Raw genomic sequence first — 18,217 nt, forward strand, 5'->3', positions numbered from 1 at the left:
AGTCCAGAAGTAATTTTCTAACACGATAGCTGTGGCAGAGGTAGAAAAACAGAGTTTGTGAGCCTGTGTGTGCTGTCTACACATTCTTCAGACTGTCCACACTCCCAGCCTCAAGTGCCCGAATGCATGTGTGTGAGATTAAGAGGGAGAATGAGAGCGAGTGCGCTGAAAGGTACTTGGTCCATGAAGCACTCAAGTATCAGTAAGGGACAAGGAGTGAATTGTGGAGCATCTCCTCAGAAGCCACCAAGTTGTTTTTTATGTGAATAAATCGCTCCAATTTGCAGGCGTTTCAACATTTTGACTTGCACCGCTCCCCCTGTGCACAATTGAACAAACAACCTTCAAATGTTTCTGTTTTGCTGATATAACTCTCTCTAGTAATACTTTGAAGTACACTCAACTCAACCTGCCTAACCAACATTAGCAGGAGTACTGGGTGGTATACCAGTTCATCCGATATACAGGTTTTTAATTTAGCCGCAATATGAATTAATTATTCAAAGTGATGAAACAACTGCTGTTACTTCAAATTAGACAACGAGCTATACATATTCATCAGCCTGAGGTTACATCCAGATGACTACCCTTCTGTTGTGATGAATGGAAAGCATAAAACAGTTACAGTTATACCTTTATGACACAACAATGAATATTCTACCACTAATTCTCTTTAATAAGTCAATCACACAACAATTTGTATGTAAAATTTGATTGTACGTTTATAAAATAATACCACCAAACGGCATGCTGGGTACACTTGCTAGCTAGCCAGGTGTAGCCTAACAGTCTGTAAACAGCTGGGAGAAACTACAGTACATTCAGGAACAGAAAAAAAAGAAGAAAGGCTGACTGTGTAACGATGTATTGTAATGTCTGTGTATTTTCCAGAGTACCAAGTCAAAGAAGAAAATAATAATTAACACAGATTCTTTATCCTATTGCGTAATACATACATGCGATCATTAAATTGTCTTTATATTGTATATACTGCTGAGAGTAGAATAAGCCAATATAAACCTATATATAGGCCAAGTCAATGAAAAAATATAAATACAACGTAAATAAATTAAAATAAAATTGTGATATACCAAGAAATCGGCAGAATCGTAAAAAATACAATGATACAATTTTTGGGCCATACTTCCCAGCAGTAATTTGTAGCTTTCAACATTGAAACTGATCCTAATTTAGGAATCTAGTGCAATTGGGAAGATTTTTTTATCAAAAGGTAAAACTTTAAGAAAACTCTTAAAGACCTTTAAACAAATAATTCTCAGTAGCCATTTTGAAATAGAGGCCCTTCACTTCAAACCCGATAAAATAAAGTGAGTCATTGAACTGAGGCCAGTATATCACTAAAACAGATTAAGCGTAACTTTCATGGCCACGGCTTCGTTTCCCCTTCAACCCAGTGTATCCCAATGGGGAGATAATCTGGGAAATGCAGCGGTATCAGGTCCTTTCTAGGTTGCCTGAGAAGCCTTGTGAGACCCTCTGGAGATATGAGGCTTTGATATCAAGACCAATTATGTGGTATGGGCACACACACACAAACATACACACGCGCACACACATGCACACATTCACAAATACACGCACACACGCACGTGCACACACACACTTCTTGGTCTTGGAGAGTGGTGGGGAGGAAAACAAAGAGAGAATGTGATACTGAGGAAACACTGGGCAGGCGGAACATGCTCTGATTTTATCAGCCAGTTGAGCTGAGCTTGAAAGCCAGAGATGATACAGACATAGAGGGAATGAGAGAGTGGAACCCAGACAGGCTGAAACAGAGTGAAGAAGAGGGATGTGCAGTTATGGGAAAGAGCTGAAAGCATGGCCAAAAGCCCTGATGAAGCCTTCAATGTGTATTAACAAGTGCACACACACGTCCACTGGACATGTACACGAGCACACACTCAAATATGAACTGAGTGCATTTATGTGTAACGCTGGTGCTTTTAAAACACACTCACTGCATATCAGAGCTTTGTTTGTGTCTGTGCACATGCAATATTGTGTGCGTAGACACAAACAAAGGCTCACTCAGAGCCTCTCGCACCACACACAAACACTCACTGAAAATATACGTGATAAACAGTTGTTTCCGGTCTGAGTCACCTCCACAGAGGATCCCTGAAGATTAAGTTTGGCCTCTGGCTCTGCTAATTGGAGCTTAAAGTCTGGTGTAGCCCCTGGGCAGTGTATGCTGTGTGTGGTACATGCTGTGTGTGTGTGTGTGTGTGTGTGTGTGTGTGTGTGTGTGTGTGTGTGTGTGTGTGTGTGTGTGTGTGTGTGTGCCTGTGTGTGTGTGTGCCTGTGTATAAATTATGGATGGAATGGGCTGTAGGAGAGTGGCCACACAAGCAGCAGCTGCCAGAGCGAGTAGAGAGACCGAGCCAGGCCAAAGCAATCGCAGTCGGAGCACCGCCACATTACACAGACAGGTGGTTTGATAGGGAAACAGTGGAGAGAGCATGAGCGGAAAGATAACAGAACTATAGAGACAGAAAAACATGGGAGAAAATAGTGGGACAGCAGTAAAGAGCACTCAAAGTCAAAGTAACACGTGATTTTACTATTTTTGTGCCGCTATTATTTTCCAGTTACTAGTTCCCACCATTATACCGACTTTGGACAAAAGGTTGATATTGTAGAGTATAGTGAACACAACTATATAAAAGTAAAATTTTAATACAGCTGACCAAAAACCAAAACTTGTTTTTTCCACCTCAGAAACATCGCCATGGTGCGGCCGTTTATAAATCACAGATGCTGAAAAGTTGATTCATGCCTTCATTTTGAGCCGACTGGACTCCTGTAATGCACTTTTTACTGGCCTACCAAAGAAAACAACAGAGAGACTTCAGCTCATCCAAAACTCTGCAGCTTGAGTATTAACCAGAACCAAAAGAAGAGAGCACATCAGTCCAGTTCTGGCTGCTCTGCACTGGCTGCCTGTAAGACACAGGATTGACTTTAAGGTCCTTCTCCTCACATACAAAGCTCTTTATGGGCTCGGACCGAGTTACATCGCTAACTCTCTGGTTAACTATGAGCCTTCAAGAACACTGAGATCATCTGCTGCTGGTTTATTGGAGGTTCCCAGTGACAGCTGAAGGAAAATTGGGGATTCAGCTTTTGTCAGTTCTGCTCCAAAGCTGTAGAACAAACTACCTGTTAGATATCAGGGAAGCTGCTCAGTTTATACTTTCAAAAGAAAGCTCAAAACATATCTCTTTACTTTAGCTTTTAACTAGCGACTGCTGAAGCTCTCTCGCACCTGCAATGCTCTTGAACTACCACGTCTTTGAAATGCATATTGCTCATTTTATATTTTAACTATATATTTTGATAAAACTTAAAAAGACTGATATGTTGGTGAAAATGGAATTTTAGTAGTGTACGAACGGGTTGGACCCGTGTGAGTTTTTAACCGAGGTTTAGCAGAAACCTGGAGGGACACTGACGAGTCTACCTTAATGAATTTACTAAGACCACAACAGAAAAGGAGATTTAATTTCTAGTGTATTACTGGGTAATATAGAGTGTGAAGTAAAGTTCTAGAAAAGTGCACAAGACGCACAACTGCTATAACTGCTGTTTCCGCTACTTCATATCATAAATTGAATCCTAGAGAACGACGCAAATCAAGCCTACTTGTATTAATTTTTATGTATTTTATCTGTTTCTTATGCATTTTATCTGTTTTATCTAATTTATTTTCTATATTTTTAAATGTTCCTTTATATCTGTAATTATCTTGCTGTGTAGCACTTTGAGCTGCATTTCTTGTATGAAAGTTAATATACAAATAAAGTTTATTATTATTATTATTATTATTATTATTATTATTATTAAAAGACCACTCCTCCATACCAAAAGATAGTCCCAGAAAAACTAATACCTAATCTTTGTTTACAAAGCAGGTGGTAACATGATCATCAAGGTAAAACAAAAATAATTATTGTTATTAAAGTAACTCTTCACTGTTTATTATAGTACATTGTCAAGTGAGGAAAGGAGGTAGGGGACAGGACAGAATTATTGGATCTTGCAGCCCAAAGAATAAACACAGCTTTTACTTTACAGAAGTGAAATACAGAAAAGTAATTTTCTAATCCTAAATTATACTTTGCACTTTAGGGATGATAATTATATTTAAACTGTTGCTATGTTGTTTGATTAGCTTGTCCAAATGTACCTCAGTGTTTATTATTTCACTTACAAATGCTGGTATTTACAACCCTGAACATACTTTGTATTTATATATATATATATACAGTGCATCTGGAAAGTATTCACAGCACTTCACTTTTTCCACATTTTGTTATGTTACAGCCTTATTCCAAAATGGTTTAAATTATTTTTTTCCCTCAAAATTCTACACACAACTGTGGGACCTTATATAGACGGTGTGTGTCTTTCCAAATCATGTCCAATCAACTGAATTTACCACAGGTGGACTCAAATCAAGTTGTAGAAACATCTCAAGGATGATCAGTGGAAACAGGATGCACCTGAGCTACATTTTTTGTGTCATGGCAAAGGCTGTGAATACTTATGTACATGTGATTTTTTAATTTTTTAATTTTTAATAGATTTGCAAAAATGTCAAAGAAACTTTTTTCACGTTATCATTATGGGGTACTGTGTGTAGAATTAGTTTTGGCCCCTGTAGTCACTTCCAAACATGGGTGGGAATCAGGTCATTGTCGGATAATGAAACTGGGATACCTAATCCAGATGTATCAAGTCTAAATTTGTGACAGTCACGTAATAATAGTATGGAATGTCACAGTCATAAACTACACATCTCAAGAATTGTTATTTTATCAAAGAAAATCTAAACTAAACATGTATTGTAACCATTGTCGATAATATAAAACAATAATGTTTTTTGTAAAGCTGTAGTTTCTGTTGCAGTGTCAGGACAGGAGGCAGTCACACTGGAGAGGCATATCAGGGAAGTGTTACCTGAGAAATGTCCATTGTCTGACATGGTTCTGCAGCTTTATGGCATTGTACTACATTTACAGGAGGAACTGTGAGCAGCAGAACTGGTAATGGGTTACCCTGGATTCTACTGATTGTCCATCAACTTTGTCCTTTTTTTCCACTAACTTTGGCAGGTGTTGGGTCTATTTATGTTGCTGTTGTTTGGTGTAAACCTTTTGAAAGTGGGTTAACATGTAGGTACTTCAGAACTTGACACAGATACTTGACCAGGATTAATTCTAAAAGAATGACTGACACTATATACCTACTGTAGCTGGGATTTCTGAGACTTAAAGAAGTAAAGGAATTCAAAGTGTTGCTGTTTTGGCTCTGTCTTTGTGCCATTAGTCCACCTAGAACATTGCACCAAACCATACCATGGGACAAACATAATTAACAAAGCAAAACACAATTAATTTTGTTCACTGTGGTTGTCCAATTTTGTTCTGCAGTCCTCAGAAAATTGAAATGGTTCTGCTCCGAAGCATCAGACGCTGAGTTTTAAACTCTCACAAACATTTGTACTTCCCACATGTCTCGTTCATTCAATCCTAGACATTCACTGACCTGAGTGACATGATCTTGTATGCATCAGGCAGGTAGCACCGAGTGTTCTCCATCTGAGCGGGGTCCGAGTCGCAGATCTTGTCATCAGTGCGGCCGTAGTTGGCGCTCTCGATCATGATGACATCTGTGCCCGGGCAGCGTAGTTCGATGGGGTAGGACTCACATGACAGCTCCCTGCGGACTACTGCCATAGGGATGGGGGCACGGCCATAAACTGGACACACAAACACACATTGGTATAAAAGAGTTAATTGGTGTACTGTCTAGCCTACCTACTGGAATACTGGAATACCAGACCTAATGGTAGAGCTGTTTGATTTATGTGGACGCCTATGTTGTACAAGAATATGTTGTGTTCAACTAAAATTGCATTTGTACCCCTCCCATATAGACTTAATTATCTACACTATATAAAAGCAATGACATCACAGAATACTTTTCATAAGGCTGTGTCCGCTGTTGCAAGTGAACTAGCTTGGGAATTGCTGCTTTGCAGTTCACAATTTTTGAAATTATTCTAAATAAAGAGTAATTGCTTAGCAGTTTCAACAGACACTTAAAGATGCAGCAATTATTCAAAGATAGCAATGCCTAATTATTCTCAGAAGTTGCATATTTGATGCATACATCCACTTGTACTGCACTAAAATAGGAAACGTCATTAATTTCAGTGAGGCTGAATCTATTGAAGTGAATCTTTTTACTGCTTTACTCGCTTAATGCTTCTCCTTTGTTATCTAAAAAGAAAAAAAGAAAAATAAAGAGTAACTACACTCAACACTTTCACATGTCCGTATTCTTTAATTAAGCGTTGTATTTAAACACCTCATTCATACTTTCTTGTGATTAGTTGTGATATAGACAGATATGAGTGATGTGATATTGATGGTGTGGAGCTGCATGTTCCCAGGGATTTTGGGTTGTTGTGGTGTAGCTAGGATGTTGTTATTCTCTGTTCCTGAGAGCAGAAATCCCTGGGAGCATCAACCATCATCCCTTGATAGATAAGTTATCAGCTCAGGTGTTCGCTTGTGTTGTTCAAGTTTGTCATCTCCAATCCATACTGCAATATTAATGCAGATTTGATTATGTTTAACTTTAGACATCATACTGTGTGGCAACAGCTACCTCTGCCTCACCAGCTATATGTGGTGCAATATACATATCATGCATTTCCCTTGTTGAATAAACAAATAAAATATATTAAATCCAGACATGACTAGTGTCTATAGCATGTGGGCAGAGACTAGTGAGTGAGACTGCTTACAGCTCAAAGAACACATCTGTCAAGACCTTTCAAATAAATATGCGCACACATGCACACGTGACGTGTATGAAAACACCAACAATCAACACACACAGACTACAACATCCCTGAAAAGCAAGGCACGGCACCATCTTCCTTGCTCTCCCTGTCACGGTAACCATAGCAACCGTTTCCTCCCTCCCTTGGCTCTCTCATTGGATAGACGAGCGTCATGGTTACACAAATGCAGCAAAGAATCTGAATGAGCTCAATGACACTCTGCCCGGCCCGCTCAACTTAATACTGCCCTTCACCACATCACACATCACACACACACACACACACACACACACACACACACACACACACACACACACACACACACGCACGCACGCACCCACGTACGCATACGCACACACACATGCACGCACGCACGCACGCACACACACACACACACACACACACACACACACACACACACACACACACAGGAGCGCACATGCATACAAATGCTCCAAGTGATGGAATGTAGAGGTAGAAATTCACAGCCAGTAGAGCCAATATCTATGTCGTGCTGGTACCTGAGGGCACAACACTGATAATGGCAAGGGCTAGCTTAGAGATAAGACTGATATACAAGTGACATTTACTGAAAATGTCCTCTCTAATGAACAGACACATGCACACACACGCACATATATGACTGCAGGCTATGATTAGATCCTAAGCTCACATTCTGACAGGATGCGTGTCTCTGTAGTAGCTGAGGATTTGAGGGGCATCATGTGTATTTGTGTGTGAAAGAGGAGCTGCACTGGGTCATGATTGTGTTAATACAAGTGTTAGTTTATGAGCTTTTCAATAGCTGCGTCAGGACTGCCTTTGTGAGCATGAATATAATTTTGAAGAGAGGGTTAATTGAAGCGTGTGGGGATCAATACACAGTATTGTAAGGCAGCTGTCTAGACTAGCTTTGGATCAGATGTCTTACAGTGTTGCCTTGCAGGGTGCCCATTGGGCATAAAGCAAGCATTATGACACACACACACACACACACACACACACACCCTCACCCACACCCACCCACCCACACACACACACACACACACACACACACACACACACACACACACACACACACACACACACACACACACACACACACACACACACACACAATTCAAATGAGGGGTCTGCCTGTGTTCCAATTAAAAACCACTCTGCCTTCATGAGCAGGAGTAAATGCTCTGATTCACGCACACTGTTCTGTCTCGTCTGTCGCCTTTTAATTTATTGTTTTATATCAGCTACCTCACCTATAAAACTGCAGCGTTTAACCTTCCTCCAAAGTCCTCACTACACATATTTCTGTCATTTTTTTCACATGCACATGCAGTGTGTGCCCACATTTAGCTCTGTGTCTTTGCCAACATGTAATAACGTGCAAGCTGGCAAGTGCATGTTAATATGTCTGTCATTAGTTGTGTAAGTGGTGACAGAAACTTGGCAACCACGGGCAGTACAGACAATCTTATTCAGACACTCTCATTGCCTCAGGGGGCTGAAACAAAAGGATATCGATTTTTACATTTGGGCCAAGAACAAGAGAGTGGCGAAAGAGTTGGAGGGATGGAGAGAAGGAGAAGGAGAGGGTGAGAGGGAAGAGGAGAGAGATTTAAAAGGTGATCTCTCACTTGAACTGGCAGAGCATTTGGCTGGTGCAGGTGTCTGAAATGTGCCTTTTCTGTCTTGAGCAAAATAATGCATTTGTAAGTGCAGACGATATTTTAAAGGGTAAGGCGCACAATATTTTATTGTTTTTTTGTTTTTTTTTTATCGATAAATGAATTGATCCCAATATTTATTGTCTGTGTAGCCGCAAGCTCATTTCTCTGTACTCTCAGTTTATGTCAAATATAGATTACTGCTCACCAAATAAATGCTAGTTGGAGGTGCAGGGGCTGACATTCAATGTATGATGGGGAAACCATCTGTGCAATTATATCAAGGATAACTTTTGATCAGGGCCCTTTTCTCTTGGAATGCTGGTAGAAGGTCCCTGACTAAAGAGGTTCCTGAATACAATAATATGCACAGATGTTTTTCCTACACTGTTGCACTGGGTATCATTTTTTAAAAGTCAGTAGTTTCTTTTTAATGAACAGCAATACCTTCTTTATTAGAATGACCGTGGGCATGTATCCCATGTAGTATCCCATGCATTAAATAGTTCCCATCAAACAGTATCGACAGATCTCTGGGTAATATTTTACAAAAAACCCAGAGCAAACATGTTCAAGGAATTACAGTTCTTCAAATATATTTATATTTTATATCTTTAGTATTGGCAAATAGCCTTGGAGCTGAGGGTTGGGAAGATTGAAAGGATTCAGAAATTAATATATGTTGCTTTTCACAGAATCTTCTGGCAAGAAAAATATAGAATAACACATTTTCCTTTAACGTTTTGGAATATGCATGTATTTTCAACAATCTGTTTGAGATTCACTACAGTGACCTTCACTTTTGAACACCTGTAGCTAATTTCAACATGAACATGTCCAGTCTGACAGGTAAAACATCAGTACATGCTAGAAATGTCCTCTAAGCCCCAGAAAAAAAATACATTTTCCTATTTGAAAATTCATGTTTTCCTGTTCCTTTATATTTGTCTTCATAACCCTGAAATAATGACAAGACACGGCTCGGTGGAGAAGATGGAGTGCTTGCTGCTGTGTGTCCTCAAGCTAAACTGTCTTTGTCTCAACTAATCCCTGCTAAGTATAAACAGCATGATTTACATATGTCGACTTATTCTTTAGACCTTGATGCAAATACCTTTGACTGAAACTCATCTCTTGGTGTTCAAGCAAAGCCCTCAGTGTTTGTGTGTCTGATTGGCTGCTTGTGAGCACTTCCTGTGTGTGTGTTCATCCATGAGTTTTTAAGAGGGATCTGTGTCTATGTGGGTGTACAGCATTTCAACGTTCACTATATCATCTGTGTGCATGCATGGCAACAGACATGTGAACGAGTATATGCTTGTGTGTGTGTGTGTGTGTGTGTGTGTGTGTGTGTGTGTGTGTGTGTGTGTGTGTGTGTGTGTGTGTGTGTGTGTGTGTGTGTGTGAGTGAGTGAGTGAGTGAGTGAGTGAGTGAGTGCGTTTCACAGATACACAGTGTGATTGACAGCAGCCATTAATAGGATTAAGTCCAAGTGGGCCAGAGCTCCCTCTTGGAGTCTTCAAAGCCTACTGTCGCAGGGGAGACGAGGAAACATACAGATGACCTACTGCGGCTGTATCTGCAATGAGCATGTGTGTGTGTGTGTGTGTGTGTGTGTGTGTGTGTGTGTGTGTGTGTGTGTGTTATAAATATGCACAGGAATAAGATAGAGGATACATGTAAATTAATAAGTCAGTGTGTGCTTCATTAGTTTTGCAGCTGCTATGTTTCTAGTAAGTCTTTGGGTGTGTGACGGTGCACGCGCAGTCAAAGCTGTGCAGTAAAATACCACACTTAAGGTTGTAGTTTGGATAAATCTGTTTTTCTTATATAGTAGATGAAAACATGTGGAACTGAAGTCTCAGCATGTAGTGTGCTTGTAAGTAAATAAACCAATAATGAAATAATGTTAAAATAGCACTGCAACAAATACCATCACTGTTTTGTAATAATTCATTATTTTAATTATTTACACCTGTGTTTTAATGTCACATGTCAAACATCCATGAAAATAGGGCTGAAAAACTGGAGTTTTGTCTGCAGTCACATGGGCTAACAATAAGCTGGATGTTGACAGTAAATACTTCCAAACCACAGGCTGTTTGTATGTTCAACCACAATTTATATTTTCTGTTGCTCAGGTGACTAAATAAAGCTCTACTAAGTAACAAAATAATACATAGAGCAATGCAATCAACCATTGTTACTAATGCAATTTGTTTTTGGGTGAGTAATATGTAATAAGTAACACGGTCTCTTACCGATGGCAATGGGGGCAATCAAGGTCGAGATGAAGAGCAGGCATCTGGCCCACATGACGTCTGAGGATGACCTGGAAGCAGTTATGGTGGTACTTCCTGCTGAGCCCAGACGGTCTTGTGGTGAGCCGTTTCTCTCACAGCTCAGTGTTTCTGACACCATACAGGCCTGCAAATTGACACACCGAGAAGATTTGCTCACTTGGTTGCCACATCTAAACACATTAAGATGCCCCAAGTAGTCCATTAGACATATGGTTAAAAAATGATATACACTGTATATGTAACTCCGCACAGTGTATACACCATTGCACAAGTGTATGCTCACTATATCACACACATATTGTAAATCCTCCTCCAAATTCTGCAGCTGCTGTCAGTATCATCGGCAATCATTAGACCTTGAAACATTCCTTTACGAATTTCTATAATGTCTAAACAGTTTACATAGAGCTTATCTATAAAGTTTGCCTGAATATTTTCTTTCGAACAACAATAAGCTTCCTGATTATTACTGACAGACTGCTTAAACAACAAACTGTTCTTCCACCTGAAAGGTTTATGCAGCACTCTGTGTACGGCAGATTGACATTTCAACAAACAGCACTTTACTCAGGTCAGTGCAGCTTCCTGTAGACATATATAACAGTAGACTACACAGTAATCAATGACTGTCTTAAACAATACTGAAAGAAATACAGTGAGCATTGAAGGATTAGGAGGCATAACAGTAATGCACATAGATGCTATAAAAACCCGAGAATAACTCTAGCCTAAAACAATATAAACAGTATGAAAAATGTGGATTATCAGGTAAAGTAAAATTATTAAAATGAAAGATGTTTGTGTTGGTGAAAAATAATAATTTACTATAGAGACTGTTTATAACACTGCTGTACAGCAAAAGCACATCATTCTAAGAAAAGTGCAAGATTAAGGTTGAAAATTGAAAAGAGATCTCTCAATCATGTATACACATTGTAAGTCAACATAGCTGCTGAACTATTTCCAATTCCAAGTGAACTTGTTTTGACATGAGCTAGGTAGTTTGTCCTTCATTCATTTGTTCTAAAATGGTCTTTTTATTGTCCCTGTGGGGTCTCAAATGATCTCCCACGTCATTCTACGACTGTTTCTCATGGAATGAAAAGATAACAAATCTGAGAAGGAAATATAAGACTAAATGTTAAATGTTGACTTTGTATAAAAAAAAAAAATTGAAAAACAATAAAATGGGGCTTCATGTTTTCATTAAGATGCTTCTACTTGTATCAGGATTCACTTCACTTGTTATTCCACATCAGCATTAAAGTGTGAAATGTATTGATGTCCCAATCTAATTGTTCATTTCATGGTCCATCAGCGATAAACAATTAATAAGAGGATGGTCTCTGAGATAAGTTATGTCAGTGACAGGCTGGTAAGCAGCGTTTCTCCTCCTTTTTCTGAACTGACTGAACAGACCAGCATTGTTCAATCACTTGCTCACTCGCCCACTCCCTCAGCAAACAAGTAACTTAATTATTTTCTTTCTGTAGTCCCAAATTCACTTTTAGATTATGATAAAGTAGGATGTTTACACATTTCCACTGTAGTAGTTGTATGTTTGCATCAAGTCTGCAGAAGACAAAGCAATCATCCTAGTTGATGTCAAATAAACATATTTTTTTCCCGTGGGGGAATAGTTCAAAGGTAACAGAAACCCTATTTTGTGCCTAAATGTTCATGCTTCAAAAGGAGCCCATATAAAGCTCCAGAATAACAGGCATGTCAAGTTTGTTTGTGTGTGTGTGTTGCTGGGAGAGAGAGGCTGCAGAAATTTGCGACAGCCGGGGACAGATGGAGCGAAGCAGACAGCCAGAGCCATGGGAAATACATCATTTGTAACAGAGACTATTGATCAGTGTGACCAGATCATTTTGGCCCAGCAGAGACTTAGACAATAGCCAGCCATCTCTGTCAAGCAATGCTGTGAAGGCAAATAGCTGCAATTGTCCCTTAGATATATGTTATAGGTCCTGTTATCAGAAAACATGTTGATATATATTTATAGAAAATGTCAGAATGACACAGACCTTGTTTTTATAACTTCCAGAAACATACTGCATATGTATACTGCATCTTTTAAACATCTACAATGTCAAAAAGACTCATGCTACAAGCAGGACAGACGGATATACCCAGAGGCAGATGTGCACATCAGACTCTGAATCTCTGGGAACAGACCAGAGACATACAGTGTGATAAGAGCAGTGTAGTCATCTGGTTTTGTTTGCTTTGAGTCTGCTCTTTTTTTGGATGTCAAAATAAATCCTTAAAATTGAAAACAAAATCAAAATAATGATAAAAACAAAGGCTAAACTAAATTTCAGCTAGGTCTGAACAGTAGAATTCCAGCAATAAATAGAGAAAAATTACACTCAGTTTATTATGGATTATAATTTTTTAGCTCTGGATAATGAAAGAGACTTGACATTTCCTTTACATTTTCATTGAGCTGTAAAAACTTGTCATTTAACAGCCACTTCTTTTCATGGGTTTAAAAATCACCACACTCACCTATGATAGTAAGAAATATCATAGAGATGCTGCACAATTCTTTGTTACGATGCGACCTGTGTTTAACCAGGCGGGTCCCTGGATACAAAAATCTATCATTGGTCAAAACAGCAGCAGAGATTGGTTACACAAAACAAAACAGAAGCGACTGAGGGACAAAGAGTCAAAACTGCATGTTTGGATCACCTCTGGCTTTCTGTTATATGCTCTTCAAAATAACCCTGACTGCTGCACCTACAAACACATCCAGCTTGGTAAACATCAGGTGGTGCAACTGATTCCATTGGAGTGTGATTTCATATCTTGTAACAGTTCTTGACAAATCCCTAATGGCCCTAAAGTGATAGACTCACAATAGACTCCTGTGTATTATTCTTCCCTCCACTTAAACAACTGAACAAGCGGCCCCATTTTGATTGATTGGTCCCTAACTCGGTTGAACATGAGCAATCTGACCAGCTGTCCCCAGCTAGACAGAGGAGGCATACACTGACATATGGCCGGACGCCACCAGCCACAGCATTCCACTGTTTCATAATTCAAAAGCTATTCCATCACCCCGTATGCTCCACCAACATCTCACCCATCAGTTAATTAACCCTCTCATTTCCTCCATATTCACTGGGGCCTTCACAGACAATAGTTGCGTGATAGCCTGGAGTAGTCCTGCACCAATCCAAACTCAAATCACTAAAGTTCTGTTGATAATTCAGCAGGGCTTCAGAGTTTCCATATGCTCAGATAATGACATAAAAAATATGTTCCATTTATTGAATCCATAATGCATAGACAACGGTGTTCGCCTCAGGCATTGCCCTGTTTTTCTAACATGTTTTCATTCATTATCTTAATGTGCTGATTGGATGATATATTATGAATAAACAGGCAGTAATGGTGGTAATTATCAGAACATATGTGATGTGTTTACACTCCGTATTCATCAGTTGATTGTGAACATAAGGTTCGTCGAAAATCGAATGCCCGTCTGAACCTACTCACTGTTAAAGTGATGAAATAATGAAGCCACTTTTATTTTTTTAAATGAACTCAATATTTTCTATCCTGAGCTAGTTACATCTCACTGGAGACGTTCCCTAAGCAGCATCTGCATAAAACTGAGCCAAACATCAAATAATAAGCGGGATCAGACCAAAACAAATATGTGTCCCTGGATCTTTGGATTTACCTGCCGTTTCTAACCATCTCTGCTGCGCTCATATCTGCTCAGCACATCTCTTAATTATTCCACATATATAAACACACATTACATGTTTCTGCCTTGACTGTTTAGCCACTAAAGTATATATAGTGTGTAAAATTGGTACAGTTAACACTGTTAACAACCGCACTGTACTATTTAGTGTACCAAGGGGACAATCTGCTCTCCAGTAGTTTTGCATGCGTGAGTGACATGGTCTCTATGTCCTATATTTTTCTGCCCTGAATCTTTATTTCCTACAGGGTTGGCATTAACAGAGCTGTTGCCAAGGCCGTTACGCTCACACACTATATTGCATGCATCCATGAACTAATTGAAGTTGGGCTGATTCTGTGCACCAAGGCACTCTGACCCTGTGTGTGTGTGTGTGTGTGTGTGTGTGTGTGTGTGTGTGTGTGTGTGTGTGTGTGTGTGTGTGTGTGTGTGTGTGTGTGTGTGTGTGGTCCCCTAACGAGAGTCCTGCCTGTCACAGCACTCCTCATTCGGGGATTCTCTCTTTCACTAATGAGTGCTGACCGGACTGGGCTACCTTGTCAACATGCGTCACACGCACACACCTACATGCACGCGTATTCAGACACACACACACACACACACATTTCCGTGCACACATGCTTATCACTAGGAGACCAGATGCCCTACTCCCTCAGCCTCCAGGCAGAGAGTCTCAAATGTGTCCATGTTGCATTTGTAGTCTACCCTGTGCGAATGCCTAAAAGAATAGTGTGTGTGTGTGTGTGTGTGTGTGTGTGTGTGTGTGTGTGTGTGTGTGTGTGTGTGTGTGTGTGTGTGTGTGTGTGTGTGTGTGTGTGTGTGTGTGTGTGTCAGCAGTCAATGCTGTCGATTGAGAAGCAAAAAAAGTAAAATAAAAGTGGAAAATATGTAGATACTGTACAGATTCTAGTGTTTTGCAGTCCATCTGAAACCGTATTTCCATGTTCTCCCTAATTAGAGCAGAAGACAGGAGTTTCTTCAGAAGTGACAGTTTTGAAACAAAACATGCTCATCATTAGTCAAACCCTTCAATTTGAAGAAATTATTTATTGAGATATTTGTTGATAAAGTACTGTCAGAGGAAGCATTTGATGTTTTTGTCAAAAAATAATAAAAGACTGATGCTTATTATATCTTCTGATGTTCTATTATACACATTTTATTTAATCATACCAGTTTGTTTCACAGTGTGCTATAATTTCACCAGCAGAAGCTCAGCAGTTTATGCATGCTTTTTTTCCCCTTGCTATTTTTCTTCACTTTGTTTTTCTTCACCTGTTCTTTTCTTCTTCCCTCTCTTTAGTGCGTTCAGTTGTTCATTCTTTGCTCTGCTGGAGAGAAGTCTGTGTGGAACAAAGCTCAGGGGGTTATGCACCGTGTTCAGTAAAATGGCATGTGTCCGCCAAGCTACGGTAAATTACCTCCAGTTGGCTGGCCGGGGTAGGTTTAACCACCATGGACCATTTCTATGTGTGTGTGTGTGTGTGTGTGTGTGTGTGTGTGTGTGTGTGTGTGTGTGTGTTAGAATTAGGTTGTGTGGGTGATACAGTGTGAGTGGGTATAGGTAGCGTAGCAAATTATCATCAGCGCAGGTAGACAGGCTTGGAGAATTTTGATTAGAGGGACAATGTGCGCGCACACACATGGATACCCACACATAAACACAAAGGTATCTAATTTAGCAGAGTAGAGCTGAAGAGATGACTAATCAGGATAGAACCTGGTGGGAGTCTGGCCTGTGGCCTATAATGAGAGACATAAGACACATGCATGTGCAAACAAGCGCAGGAACACACATTAATACTAAGTATGCACTATGCAAACAAAGACACACACACATACAACAGGCCTGCACACATTTAAACACAAACCACCACGAGTGCTTTTGAATAGAGAGCCTGCCTTCACAATTCCCTTGTGCTGATGAAGCCTAAGATACTGATTAGCAGTGAGTGGCCCCTCAGTGTGACCAGAGGCCCAAAGAAAACATACTGTCAGCTCCCAACCATATGAATGTCTTGACATCCTGACTACAACATGTATCTGCACTGTTGCATGTGTCTGGGTGTTTTGAGAAAGGGGGAGTTCCTATACAAGCCCCCTCGGACCAAATTAAAATCACAATTAATATTGAATCAATGTCACATGTTTGTGCAGGCCAAATCTTAACTCAACCAGACAAACAGTCATGTCAGCCTGTGTCTCTCACTTTGAATACATACGTTTGGCTGGTGCAGCCAGATGCAGTACGGTTGCTCCCACTGGCTATTTTCAGATGTACAGTACAGTACATACGAACATGTGAGTGCACGCGTGTGTGTGAGGGGCTGGTTTACTGTAGGAATGTGCACAATTGTCATTGGTGCCCCGAAGACAAGTGGCCTGGCTGGCAATTTATTTCATACAGGGCTGGTTGTAAATCCTTTGTGTGGCTGAGCAGCAAAGTACTGCAGAGTGCTGGAGTGTAGCCTTAAAGGTATAGGTCACCCCCACATCAGCGTGACATGTTTTGATCATTGTGGTCTCGATTGAACGTCCTCAGTGAAAAATGAATGGCAGCAATTTAGTGCTGTTTGCCATATGTAGTATTAAGGTAGATTTTTGTAATTCCCCACTTTCATGGTTCAATTTTCTCTTTTTATGGTAGTTTTTCATAATTTAATCAAAGCATTTATTCTGTTTCAACATGAGAGCAGATCAGGGTTGAATCAGGGCTCCTTTGCATTTTGCATGAGAGAAAAATGCAAAAGAGGCTCGAGTACCATGTCAGTCCACTTCCCTCTGTTGCTCTGTAGAAGATGAAACATGTTTACTAAATAAACATTTTCAATTTTAAAAACCCCTTTTAAATGGTTTCCACTCAAAACAGCTCAAAGCTTTTGGCTGAGCACCTCATCCTCTCCGTCCATGTTAGACATGCTATGCCCGTCAGAGAATTGCGTCTGGGGAGACTCTGCCTTTGACCGGACCACTGCAGTTTCCGCATGGCTGCCTCTGGCTGCTCCGAGGACGCTCTCAGAAATCCGATGCACCGAACCCACCCTGAAAATACACCGCCAACGACCTCGTCTGTAAGGCACAGCCGTTTTGATTCCTCTCAGCCTGGCGGCCAGACACCACGCTCTGTTCTGCTCTGAACTTTCTAATGCTCCAGTCTAATCAAGTCTGCGTGCCCTCCCTCCCTCATGAGACAAGACGGACTAAGGTGGAGATGTGGAAGAATTGAGAGAGGAGGAGACGTGGAGTAGAGGAGAGGGGTAGCGAGAGAAGAGAGGATGAAGGATAAGAGAGGAGGGAGGAAGATGGAGGAAGAGATGCATCGAGGAGGTCAGGGAGGGAGAAGGCTCAGAAAAATTGAGATTGAAAGATGGGATAAAGCAGAAGTGACAAAGGGAGAGAGAGAGAGAGAGGATGGCGGGAAATAGTGAGAGAGAAGCAGTGACAAAAGCGATCAGAGTGATTTGAGGAGAATTTCAAAGCAACTTAATAACTTCAGGCATTTATCTTTTTTTTCCCCTATCACTCTGTGCCCTCAAATATTTGGACAAAGATTCATAAAAGAAAGCCCTCTCACGAGTTATAGAATAGATCAACTGTCGAACATATTAGGAGAAACATGTATCCTGAATTCAAATGGCACAAACTA

General features: G+C 40.3%; 1 protein-coding gene across 10 annotated transcripts in view; it reads right to left on the reverse strand.

The window, feature by feature from the left end:
- adgrl3.1 (adhesion G protein-coupled receptor L3.1) overlaps window positions 1–18,217 on the reverse strand; it is a 125,131-nt gene that overhangs the window by 81,123 nt on the left and 25,791 nt on the right. For all 10 annotated transcript variants that reach the window (XM_069168068.1, XM_069168065.1, XM_069168075.1 and 7 more), the window contains exons 3-4: window positions 10,803–10,968; window positions 5,572–5,785 (exon numbers count right to left, since the gene is read on the reverse strand). In XM_069168068.1, the coding sequence (XP_069024169.1) occupies window positions 5,572–5,785; window positions 10,803–10,962 (374 nt within the window). In that variant the 5' untranslated portion in view covers window positions 10,963–10,968. The remainder of the gene's footprint in view (window positions 1–5,571; window positions 5,786–10,802; window positions 10,969–18,217) is intronic.

Source organism: Embiotoca jacksoni, unplaced genomic scaffold (assembly GCF_022577435.1).
Source record: "Embiotoca jacksoni isolate LCO1_2020_lvr unplaced genomic scaffold, fEmbJac1.0.p SCAF_4, whole genome shotgun sequence".
Lineage (NCBI taxonomy): Eukaryota > Metazoa > Chordata > Actinopteri > Embiotocidae > Embiotoca > Embiotoca jacksoni.